This window comes from Mesoplodon bidens, assembly GCF_964165515.1.
Source record: "Mesoplodon bidens genome assembly, chromosome: X".
Lineage (NCBI taxonomy): Eukaryota > Metazoa > Chordata > Mammalia > Artiodactyla > Ziphiidae > Mesoplodon > Mesoplodon bidens.
Window position 1 is genome coordinate 76,373,607 of NC_138163.1, and position 12,613 is coordinate 76,386,219.

At 34.8% G+C, this 12,613-nt stretch overlaps 1 protein-coding gene across 1 annotated transcript in view; it reads right to left on the minus strand.

Moving 5' to 3' along the window:
• The window catches only part of ATP7A (ATPase copper transporting alpha), an 80,585-nt gene that overhangs the window by 24,220 nt on the left and 43,752 nt on the right, over positions 1 to 12,613 (minus strand). Inside the window, exons 5-9 of the mRNA XM_081222792.1 lie at positions 10,966 to 11,129; positions 5,864 to 6,025; positions 3,770 to 3,846; positions 3,349 to 3,574; positions 729 to 962 (exon numbers count right to left, since the gene is read on the minus strand). Of these exons, the coding sequence (XP_081078918.1) occupies positions 729 to 962; positions 3,349 to 3,574; positions 3,770 to 3,846; positions 5,864 to 6,025; positions 10,966 to 11,129 (863 nt within the window). The remainder of the gene's footprint in view (positions 1 to 728; positions 963 to 3,348; positions 3,575 to 3,769; positions 3,847 to 5,863; positions 6,026 to 10,965; positions 11,130 to 12,613) is intronic.

The following is a 12,613-nucleotide window of genomic DNA, read 5'->3' on the forward strand; positions in this document are numbered from 1 at the left end:
AAGTTGTAGTAAAACTACTTAACTAACATACACTTGATGGCAAAAACTGTTAAGATTAGTAGCATGAGCCATAGAAAGATTTATGCCCTTTAATCATATCCTTTGTAATTTATCCTAAGATAGTAATTCAGTAGAAATAACTATTAAACATAAATATATTTAATGCAGGATTACCTAAAATTAAACCCTGAAAACAATCTGAGAACAAAACCAGAATGGTTTAGTAAATTATAGCACATTGATTTGAGAGATTATTCAGAAACACTGAGTAATTACCTAGACTACAAAAATAGGGAAAAAACTTTAAAGTGTTAAGGGCACAAAGTGGTATGGATACCATGTTTGCCACTCTGTAAAATATAAACATATGTGGAGCAGGATTAGAAAGTGATTTCCATTATACCATGGGATTGTGGGTGAATTTTTTTCCATCATTATTTTAAATGATGGTCACATCAATTTTTCCATTAATAATGTGATATAAGTAAAATAAGTACTCTTAAATGTCTCTTAAAATAAACATGGACACACTGTATTATCTAAAGTATTAATTCCATAAATTTGGTAAATCTTCTAAAGGAATATTTAACCTAAAATACTGCCAAAACAAAAATACTTCTTTTAGTAATTAACTACATAAATCAATGTATATTTCCAATAATTGGTCTAGAAAATATTATGGTCATTTACCCACCCAAGATTTTAAATGTCACCCTTTCTTAGTTTACCTTTGCTACATGTTCCAGCCACCGGCCTAGTGCAATAAACACAAATAGCATAGGAGGTGTGTCAAAGAAAGTAACAGGGTTCACTTTGGCTCTCTCATACATTGCAACCAGAAGAATAACCAAAGAATAAGCAAATGCAATGGTAGTTGCCAGCACAATCAGTACGTCCATATTTGCAGTTTTATGTTTCAGTGCTTTGTAGGCCTGAATGTAGAAGTGCCAGCCTCCAAAAAACTGTAATATAGAAACAGTGATTAGTGCTTTTAAAAAAGCTGAAATTCACATATATACCTCAATAACCAAGATATAGTATCAATGTTAATTTCCTTTGGCTTTTATTTAATCCATAAACAACTAAGGAGAGATTTTATTTTTTGGCTGCACCATGTGGCCTGCAGGATCTTAGTTCCCCAACCAGGGATCGAACCTGGGCCATGGGGAATTCCCCTAAGGAGTGATTTTATTTTTTTAAGTTGAAACAATAGTGCTTGTATTTTAGCAGATACGTGTGTGTGTGGGGGGGGTGGGTGGATTCAAATTGTTGTACAAGCCCTTGGCAGCTCTCTGCTGTGATCCAATGGATATTCCATAATATAAAGAAAGTCAAGTGGTACTTGGATTCTTCTTTTTGAAGCCAGCAAAAACAAGAACTAGGAAAAGAATTACATTTTTTGACAATGATTTTTTTATATAAAACTCACCTCCCTCTTTTCAAATTCAACCTATCACAAGCTATTGGATCTGTCCACTGTTTTTGTTAGGAAACATAACTGAAAAGCTTATTGTTCATTAGTAGAGAGAAACATACTAGATGTTTTAAAAATAATTATTGCTTTTCATAAGGATCAGAGAAAGGAATAGATCTATTAGATGGAAATGTTCCACAGTAAAAGTTTATCTCAAAAGAAGAGTTGAAAAGTCCGAAGGAGACATACAGATGGCCAAGAAACACATGAAAAGATGCTCAACATCACTAATTATTTGAGAAATGCAAATCAAAACTACAATGAGGTATCACCTCACAGCGGTCAGAATAGCCATCAACAAAAAATCTACAAACAATAAATGCTGGAGAGGCTGTGGAGAAAAGGGAACCCTCTTGCACTGTTGGTGGGAATGTAAATTGATACAGCCACTATGGAGAACAGTATTGAGGTTCCTCAAAAAACTAAAAATAGAATTACCATATGACCCAGCAATCTCACTACTGGGCATATACCCAGAGAAAACCATAATTCAAAAAGACACATGCACCCCAATGTTCATTGCAGCACTATTTACAATAGCCAGGACATGGAAGTAACCTAAATGGCCACTGACAGACAACTGGGTAAAGAAGATGTGGTACATATATACAATGGAATATTACTCAGCCATAAAAAAGAATGAAATTGGATTATTTGTAGAGACGTGGATGGGCCTAGAGACTGTCATACAGAGTGAAGTAAGTCATAAAAAGAAAAACAAATATCGTATATTAACACATACACGTGGACTCTAGAAAAATGGTACAGATGAACCGGTTTGCAAGGCAGAAATGGAGACACACATGTAGGGAACAAACGTATGGACACCAAGGGGGAAAGCGGGGGGCGGGGGAGGATGATGAATTGGGAGATTGGGATTGACATATATACACTAATATGTATAAAATGGATAACTAATAAGAACCTGCTGTATAAAAAAAAAGAAAATAAAATTAAAAAAAAAGAAAACATACAGAGAGTAATGAACTTAAGTGCCATGGAGAAATAATATGACTATTATGATTATTTTATAGAATAAATTAATAATAAATATATTAAAATAAAATATATTTATAATATACTTAATGTAATTTATATAAAGATAATTTTAATGCATTTAATATAAAATATAAAGAAATAAAATATAACATTTTATGAAATTCCTTTCCAACTTAGGTTGTTACAGAATATTGAGCAGACAATGTTATGTGGCAGCCTGGATAGAAGGGGAACCTGGAGGAGAATGGATACACGTATATGTATGGCTGAGTCACTTTGCTGTGCACCTGAAACTATCACAACATTGTTTATTGGCTACACTCCAATATAAAATAAAAAGTTAAAAAATAAAGAATATTGAGCAGTTCCCTGTGCTATACAGTAGGTCCTTGTTGGCCATTATCCATTTTAAATATAGCAGCATGTACATGTCAATCCCAGACTTCCTACATGCATATGTATAACTGAATCACTTTGTTGTACATCTGAAACTAACACAACATTGTTAATCAACTGTACTCCAATATAAAATAAAAAGTTTAAAAAAGACAATAAAAATAAAATAAAGTATAACATTTTATTATTATAATTATAAATATAAAGTTACATACAGTAGCAGATAAGAATACCAAATTCATAACTGAAGATGAATTGAACTCTTATTCTCTGCTTTGTCATTAAACAGTATCCTTCGGGGTTAAAATGGAATTTATTATCTACTTTAACCACTCAGTTTAAGATGATTTTTGTAAAGCATCCAGCATAAAATGATCGTACTCCTGCCAATATTTGTTGTACAATTGAAAATAGCCTCACCTGCCACATTTAGGCTATTTTTCATTATTAACAAATATACTTGCTAACATTTCACTTGCCTGCACAGGTACACACAATAAAAAAGATAGTAAATTCATAATGGACAATCCTGGCAGGATCTGGCGCTCCAGGAACATAGAAGAATGAATGCTAATCATTTCTTCTTGGCTCATGTTCTGATTATGGTGAAGAGTTGCAAGGTGGTGGTCCATAACCATCATATATATCATCAGCCCCATTACAGGAATACAGAAAAACAGGCTCACAAGAAAGGCCCGTCGCCATCTAATATAGAAAAGAAAAATCATTTGAGTAAATAGGTAATGGTTAAAGATTCTATGTACTATAAGGAAATATAACTTGTGACCAATTCCCACCCAGTGTAATGATGATATTGAAAAAACTGACATGCTAACAGTTTGTTAAATTTGTAAAGAGGAATCAAAATCTGTTTTTCACTGACATTCCAAAAGTACTTACTGTCTTATCTCTCGTTTATGGTCTAGGTGGCTTGCTGACCGGTCCTTCTTGACCAAAGAAGCTTCAAAACCTAAGCTCTAAGGAAATTCATGAGAAAACAATTATTTCACTGAACGTATAAATATTACCTACGGAAATTCTAAGCTGTGGTATTGTCATTAAGAACAACTCAATTCAATTACTAAGTGCAAGTTATTCTGGGGAATATAAAGATGAAGATGTGCTTCCTTCTCTTAATTACCTTTGTTTCTAACCTTTCATCAAAGAAATGAGTATTTTCTCAACTCTAGTTAATGTCTATCCTACTGTTCTCAAACTACTGATTTAACTCAAGTGCAGTTGTCCTCAGTAGAGGTTCTTATATCAAGTCAACTAAAGCCTCCAATAAGTAATTTTGGAAAAAAGCAGAATCTATTACTTGGTCAGGCCGACAGAGTGTATGATGACCTAATAAAGACAGAATTGAGATATATACACTACTATGTATAAAATAGATAACTAATAAGAACCTACTGTAGTATAGCACAGGGAACTCTACTCAATACTCTGTAATGACCTATATGGGAATAGAATCTAAAAATGAGTGGAGGGCTTCCCTGGTGGCGCAGTGGTTGAGAGTCAGTCTGCCGATGCAGGGGACACGGGTTCGTGCCCCGGTCCGGGAAGATCCCACATGCCACGGAGCAGCTAGGCCCGTGACCCATGGCCACTGAGCCTGTGCGTCTGGAGCCTGTGCTCCACAACGGGAGAGGCAACAACAGTGAGAGGCCCGTGTACCGCAAAAAAAAAAAAAAAAAAAAAAAAACAGAGTGGATATATGTATAACTGATTCACTTTGCTGTACAGCAGAAACTAACACAACACTGTAAAGCAACTGTACTCCAATAAAAAAAGAATTCAGCAGTAAAATCATAAATCATACACTTAGACAAGCATCTACTAGTACTGATGTATATTAATCACTTTATTTTTAATTTTAGCTTTGACATCTATCAAGTCATTGATTCATCCATCCCCTGAAAGTACAGAAAACTGAATAATAGGCCACAAAAGCTAGTACCATACTAAATATATTATTCAAGGGTTTGCATATGCAGTCTTTATTCTTGTTGCACCCGAAAAAGAACACGAACGAAAATTTTCCGCAATAAAATAAAGTACTGAAAGAAAATTACACCTAAGTAAGACTCATATGAACATAGACAGTAACATACACTATATTTTGAACTGCTAGGGAAAATGCTGCCATCTTACATTTCTTGGCAGTATAACACAGTGAAAAGAGCAAGGATGAGCATTGGAGTCAGAAGGATTAGGCTCAAATCCCAGCTATGACACTTACTACCTATGTGACTTTGGGGAAGTTACATCTCATAACCTGAGTTTCCTCACTTCCAAAATGAAGATGACAGCACTGTTGTGAGAATTAAATCAAGAGTCGAAGCTTTGCAATTTTGGTAACTGGCACATAGTAGGTACTCAATAATGCTAGATTCACAAAGATGTTAATGGTATTACTATCTACATTAACAGGATCTTACCTGAATGATTAATATGCTTTTTAGATTATTAGAACACCAATGCTAGACCACAGTGAAACTTCTAAAGCACTTTCACATGTATTACCACTTAAGATTTACTGAAGACTGCAGGATGAATTTGTCACAGAGAAAAAGGTTTGGTCTTTTAAATTTCTTACTTTAACTATGATATCATTTGCTTTGACCTAACAAACAATACAGCATCTAGCAGGATGTTTCACTTTCTTAGTGATTAACATGAATTTTACTCATAACAAATTGTACTTTGCTTACATTTTCTAAATATTTTTAAATGATCTGTGGTTCTGCCTTAAGTCTGCTCCCGATCAATAGTGCCAATGTGCCTTTACCTAATTCTTCCTGATGAAGACCAAAAAAAAAAAAAAAAAAAGGAGACACCATTACATTAAATTTTGAGACAGACGTTGTCTATAGAGGTAAACAAAGGAATCAGATTTTTCTCATCATCTCTATCTGATACAAACCAGAAGTGATTCAAGGGAGTGCTGACTAGATAGGTAAGAACACAGAAATACAAAGTCTTGGCACTTACTTCAATTGTATGAATAATATCTCTGGGACCAATAATTTCTGGATCATATTTAATATGTGCTTTGTTGGTTGCCAGGGCCACAGAGCAGTAGAAGATCCCTCCATGTTTTGTGAGGGTAGACTCTATTTTATGTACACAGGAGGCACATGTCATTCCTCTCACCTGTTAAAGACAAAGGCTTTGTTATTCAGAAATATACTTTTTTCCTCCATTAAATGTGTGTTATTACTTTAAACTAAAAGAACTCTTGTAACAAGGGATTAACACACAAGATCTTATCTGCACTATTCATATGCTTTAGATTATGATCATTAGATCACTGTTTTTATATCACATTGAACAAAGATATGGTCCCAGCTGCAACATTAAGGATCTCATTAAGTCTCCCTCTTCCTGTTATTACTCAGTGATAGAGGATTTGACAACTATCATTGCTTCTTGTATTCAATGCCTTGCTTCCCTCTAGATTTTTTTCACCCTGCTAAAGTATATCAGTATGTATGTGTGTGTGTGTATATATATATATATATATATATATATATATATATATATCCTTTAGTATTACTTCTAGTGAAGGTTAATGGATAACAAAAGTGTTCTACCTTTGTCCAAAAATGTATTTTGCCCTATGTCTTGAGTGAGGTTATACTTTAGTTAGGTATTAAATTCTAAAATGGAGGGGCAGGACTTCTGGAATGACTGTGTGAGGAGCTCAGCAAATCCTTTCTCCAAAGAGCAATGATAAAACTGGACAAAAGTTTCAAAAACCAACCACTGAAAGATTATGGGAAGTAACCAAAAAGAATACACAACAAATTACAAAGTACTTATTGAAGAATATCCACCAAAAGAATATCATTAATAGTGGAGTGAGGATTTCTGAAAATTCTCTCCTCCACAAAAGCAATGAGAAAACTGGCAAAAGTTGTTGGAACCACCTTTTTCAGAAAAGTTGGAAAAAAGGGAACTCTTGTACACTGTTGGTGGGAATGTAAATTGCTGCAGCCACTAAAGAAAACGGTATGGATTTTCCTCAAAAACCTGAAAATAGAGCTACTATATAACCCATCAATTCCACTCCTGTGTATATATCCAAAGAAAGCAAAAACACTAATTAAAAAAGATACATGTACCTCAATGTTCATAGCAGCATTATTTATAATAGCCAAGATATGGAAGCAACCTACGTTCCATCAATAGATGAATGGATAAAGTAGATGTGATACACACACACAAACACACACACACACACACACACGATGGAATACTACTCAGCCATAAAAAATGAAATTTTGCCATTTGCAACAACATGGATAGACTTGGAGGGTATTATACTTAGTGAAATAAGTCAGACAGAGAAAGACAAATACTGTATCTTATCATCTATATGTGGAATCTAAACAATAAAACAAAGAAATGAATATAATAAACAGAAACCTACACATAGAGAACAAGCTAGTGGTTACCAATGAGGAAAGGGAAAGGGGTTGGGGAAAGATAGGGGTAGGGATTAAAAGGTACAAACTACTATGTACAAAATAAATAAGCTATGCGGATATATTGTACAGAACAGGATATACAGCCAATATTTTACAATAACTTTAAATGGAGTATAATCTGTAAGAATTTTGAATCACTATGCTGTACAGCTGAAACTAATATTGTAAATCATCTACACCTCAATTTAAAAAACTGATTAAAAAAGAAATCTGAAAATTAAACAAAAGCTTACAGCAATGCAGGAAGCATTTATTCAAGAAAATCAGATAAATTCCAATAAAACAGCAAGCTATATGGCATTACAGTTTGCCGTATTCCCATCCCCTCTCCTCCAGCTCTGGGGTAGCCATGAAGACCGACAGGCCACAATCATGGTGAAAAACAGCATCAGGGAAGCTACCAGAGAGGACAGAAAAGGACTGGAGTACCTTCAAAGCCTCATTCCCAGACAACTGTCATTATTTGGCCTGTCTGATGGTTCTCTGAAATATCCCACTTGCAAAGATGTCTGTTTGTCCTGATGATCTCAGTGAATACAAAAAGCCCTTTCCCCAGGAGAATTTGTCAGAAACAATTAGAGGAAATTATTTAACCTTGTGGCTGCCTGAGCCAATGGATAACAGTTGGGGCCAACAACAGACTAACAAAAAAGCCTAAAAAGGAAAGCCAGGAAGCAAGATGTCCATAAGCGCTCCAACATATTCCTAGGAATCTAGAAGGCCATGCACATGCATAGGGTTATGCACATGTCCAGGGCTGTGTGTATGTTCAGAAAAGAACTGAAAAGGCCCTAACTTCTCACCTCAGGCTGACCTTTAGGCTCCATAGAAGCAGGAGTCGAAGGGTAAGGCAAAACTGACAACTGCATGGCTGAGTGTTCAAGGCATGCCCCAACATTTACAAACAGCTCTTTAGCAAAGACTGGGAGACTTATTGGTTCCAGATATTTAAGGCAATCACTGTCTGATCATTAGCTGACAACTGAGCTAACCAAACAGATTTCAGTGGCCACACACAACAAAGAACACAGACTTTATAGAATTAGTTCAGAAGTCACTGAACAAACAATAACAATGACAAACAGCAACAAATAACAAACCCTGAGGAGAGGGGAAGAATCTTATTTCCAGAGTAACTACATTATATTTTCAACAAAAAACTGTCTGACATACAATGAAACAAGAAAGTATGGCCTATACACAGGAAAAAACTTTCTCTGACGAAGCCCAGACATTGGATTTACTAGGCAAAGATCTTGAATCAGCTATTTTAAATATATTCACTGAACTAAAGGAAATGATGTCTAAAGAATTAAAGGAAAGTATGAGACAATATCCCACCAAACAGAGAGTATCAATAAAGACAGAGAGATTATTAGAAAGGCCCAATGGAAGTTTGGAGTTGAAAAGTACAATAACTGAAATGAAATCAGTGCCTATAGGGAAATTTATAAGTGCCAATATTTTAAAATAAGAAAGATCTCAAATAAATAACCTAACTTTCTACCTTAAGACACTAGAAAAAGTAAAACAAATGAAACCTAAAGCAAACAGATGGAAAGAAATAACAAAGATTAGAGTGAAAATTAACAAAAGAGAGAATAGAGAAAATCAACAAAACCAAAAGTTGGTTACTTGAAAAGATTGACAAAATTGACAAACTTTTGGCTGGAGTGATGAAGGAAAAAAAAAAAGGAAGACTCAAATGGTTAATATCAAGAATGAGGACTGACTGCTAATAGGTATGGGGTTTCTTTTTTGGGGTGATGAAAATGTTTTGAAATTTGATAGTGGTGATTAGTTGTACAACTCTGAGAATATACTAAAAACCACTGAATTGTACACTTTAAAAGGGTGAGTTTTATGGTATGTAAATTATATTTCGATAAAGCTATTAATTTTTAGAAGTCTTTAAAAAGTACAAACCAACCCATTCTTTTTAATAGCTGCTTAGTATCCCATGGTATGGATGTATGTATCAGTCTCCAATGACTGACATTTAGTTTGTTTCCTATCTTTTGCTATGTAAGAATACTATAGGGGCTTCCCTGGTGGCGCAGTGGTTGAGAGTCCGCCTGCTGATGCAGGGGACATGGGTTCGTGCTCCGGTCTGGTAAGATCCCACATGCCACGGAGCGGCTAGGCCCGTGAGCCATGGCCACTGAGCCTGCACGTCCGGAGCCTGTGCTCCGCAATGGGAGAGGCCACAGCAGTGAGAGGCCCACGTACCGCAAAAAAAAAAAAAAAAAAAAAAAAACTATAATGAACATCACTGCACACATATCATTTCAAACATATCCAAATATGTCTGCTGGATAATTTCCTACAAGTGGAGCTTCTGAGGCAAAGGCTATGTGCAATTTTACTTTCGATAGATATTGCCAAATTCTTCTGTTGAGTCCTTGTCTCAATTGACATTCCACCAGCAATATATGAGAGATCAAACACAGTGTTAACAAAATTGCTTTTTATCTTTACCAATCTCACAGGTGGAAAATGGCATTTCAGTGCAGTTTTAATTTGCTTTACTCTTATTAAAAGTGACATTGAACATTTTTTCATTTAAAGAGGTACTGTCTTGGCTTTTCTGTGAACTGTCAGTTCATACCCTTTACCATCTTTCTTTTGGGTTGATGGCTTTTATTGATTTATAATACTTCTTCATATATTAAGAAAATTAACCTTCATTTATGATATGAATTACAAATATTTTACTTGCCTTTTGACTTTGTTTACGGTGTTTTTCTCCCAAGAAGAAATTTTTATGTACCTGAAGTTATCAACCTTGTCTTTTATGGATTTTGTATGATATTTAGAAAGACTCTTCCTACTCTAATATTATTTTTTAAACGATAGATTGGATGTTATCACTGGGAAAAGCTAGGTAGAGGCTACAGGGAAATCCTCTGTACTGTTTTTGCAATTTCGTTTTGAGTTTAAAATTATTTCCACAATGGACTGATGGACTGATGTATGATAAAACAAATATAGTAAAATGTTAATTGTAGAATCTATTCAGTGTGTGTAAGAATGTTCAACTGTACAATTCTTTTGACTTTCCTGATGTCTGAAATTTTTAAAGTAGAATATTGAAAAAAGCTCCAAATATTTCTTCCAGTAATTTCATGTAGGAATCATACTATATTTTAAAAGTTGATTTTCATTTATTCATTCAAACCCAATTCTTGTTTATTGGTTCTTAATAGAGATGATGATGATTATTATTTTTTTTGCGGTACGCAGGCCTCTTACTGTCGTGGCCTCTCCCATTGCAGAGCACAGGCTCCGGACGTGCAGGTCCAGCGGCCATGGCTCACGGGCCCAGCCGCTCTGCGGCATGTGGGATCCTCTCGGACTGGGGCACGAACCCGTGTCCCCTGCATCGGCAGGCGGACTCTCAACCACTGCGCCACCAGGGAAGCCCGAGATGATTATCTTTTACATTCTATGCTTGAAGGCCACCATTGTCATATCTTTCCAGTTTCCTTAATTTTCATTTTATGTTTTACTGTCCCCACATTTCGATTATCTTTCAAACTCTTTTCTGAATTCTTGCCAAGTTTTCCTGAAAATTCTATTAACCACACAAAACGTCTTACTTACAACAAGTTCCAAAACACCATCCCCTTCATCAGCATTTTCTATCACAGTGGCTCCAAATCCAAGCTCTCGGATTAACTCAGCTATCATCGGGGGTTGTATGACAGCAGGGTTATATCTTACTTCTGCCTTCCCAGCCATCAGAGCCACAAGTACAGAATATATTCCTAGGAATATTGATAAGAAAAATAATTCAGATAACATTTCTCATAAAAATAATAATCTTATAATAGCTTTTTTTCATTTAACTGTGAAAGGATTAAGTGAATCTGGAGAAATTTATTTCTTAACTTTTATACAGTCTTGAACCCAAATCAAATAAAACTATTTGAAAAGAAGGCCTCATTTTAAAAAAACTTTTTAGTATGGAAATTTTCAAATACATACACACACACACACAAAAGAGAAAACAATATAATAAACTTGATGTACCCATCTCTCAGCTTCAATAATTATCAATAACACTGGGCTACTCTTGTTTCATATATATTCCTACCTACTCACTCCCTGCCCTTTACCCTGATTATTTTGCAGCAAATCCCAGATATCGTATCATATGTAAATATTTAAATACATATCACTAAAAGATAAGACTCTTTTCTTTAAAAAAGAACCATAATACCATTATCAAACCTAAAATAATTCCTCAATATCATCAAATATCCAGGCAATGTTCACATTTCCACAACTGTCTTACAACTGTTTAACACTGTTTGTTTGTTTGCTTGAATTGGGATGCAAATAATGCCCATGAATTGTAATCGATTGAGACCTTATCATGTAAATATAAAGTATTTTTAGAAACTCATAAGACAGAGTCCTAGAGAAAGGAACTCGTGTACTTAGGAAAAGACTGCAGTTGTAGCAAAGAACCCAAGAATATACCAACATACACATTACAGTATTGCCAAATAACAGGAATTTCTTTCTCAAGTTTTATTGTCTGACACACACTAATCTAAAATGCTCTTATTCCTAAGAAAAACAAGTGCCACACAACTTAACAAAAAAGTTCATTTTATGGCAGTCATGCTGTTCTCTGGTGTAAGCATTTTGTTAACAACCATCCCACTTCTCTAGGCCAGCTATTGCTGTCACTGCCAGGAAGAAAATTAATAACATGAAGCAGAAACGGCCGTTCTTTCTAGGAATCAGCAGCCCTTGGTGGCTACCTGACAGGGAATAGGGATCAACAGTCCATAGGTTAGCTCTGGGTTTTGACAAAAAGAAAAAAATATCCAAATATTAATTTAATAATAGTTTTTAATAAGAAGACAAAGTATGTAATATAATCTAAGTTTTCTGTATAAAAGTGGTTAAAAAATAAAATAAAATAAAATACTATTCTTTTCTTTGGAAAAAAATAATGGTTACACACTGGGTACCAAATAATTCAGAAGATCGGATCACAGGAAAGTATCAGTAATAAGAGAAGGGTGTAGAGAAAGTAGGAAAAAAATCTTCTTGCTTCAGTTGAATGTAATCTACAGCCAAAGAGAAAGTGAAAATCTGGTTTTTCAAGTTTCAAAAATATGTCTCATACTTATATAAATTATGGACAATTTTTAAAATTCTTACTTCATAATATAATTAGAACTCTATCAATTCATTTTTAAAAATATAATGCAGATGAAACTGAGGGAAGACCAGT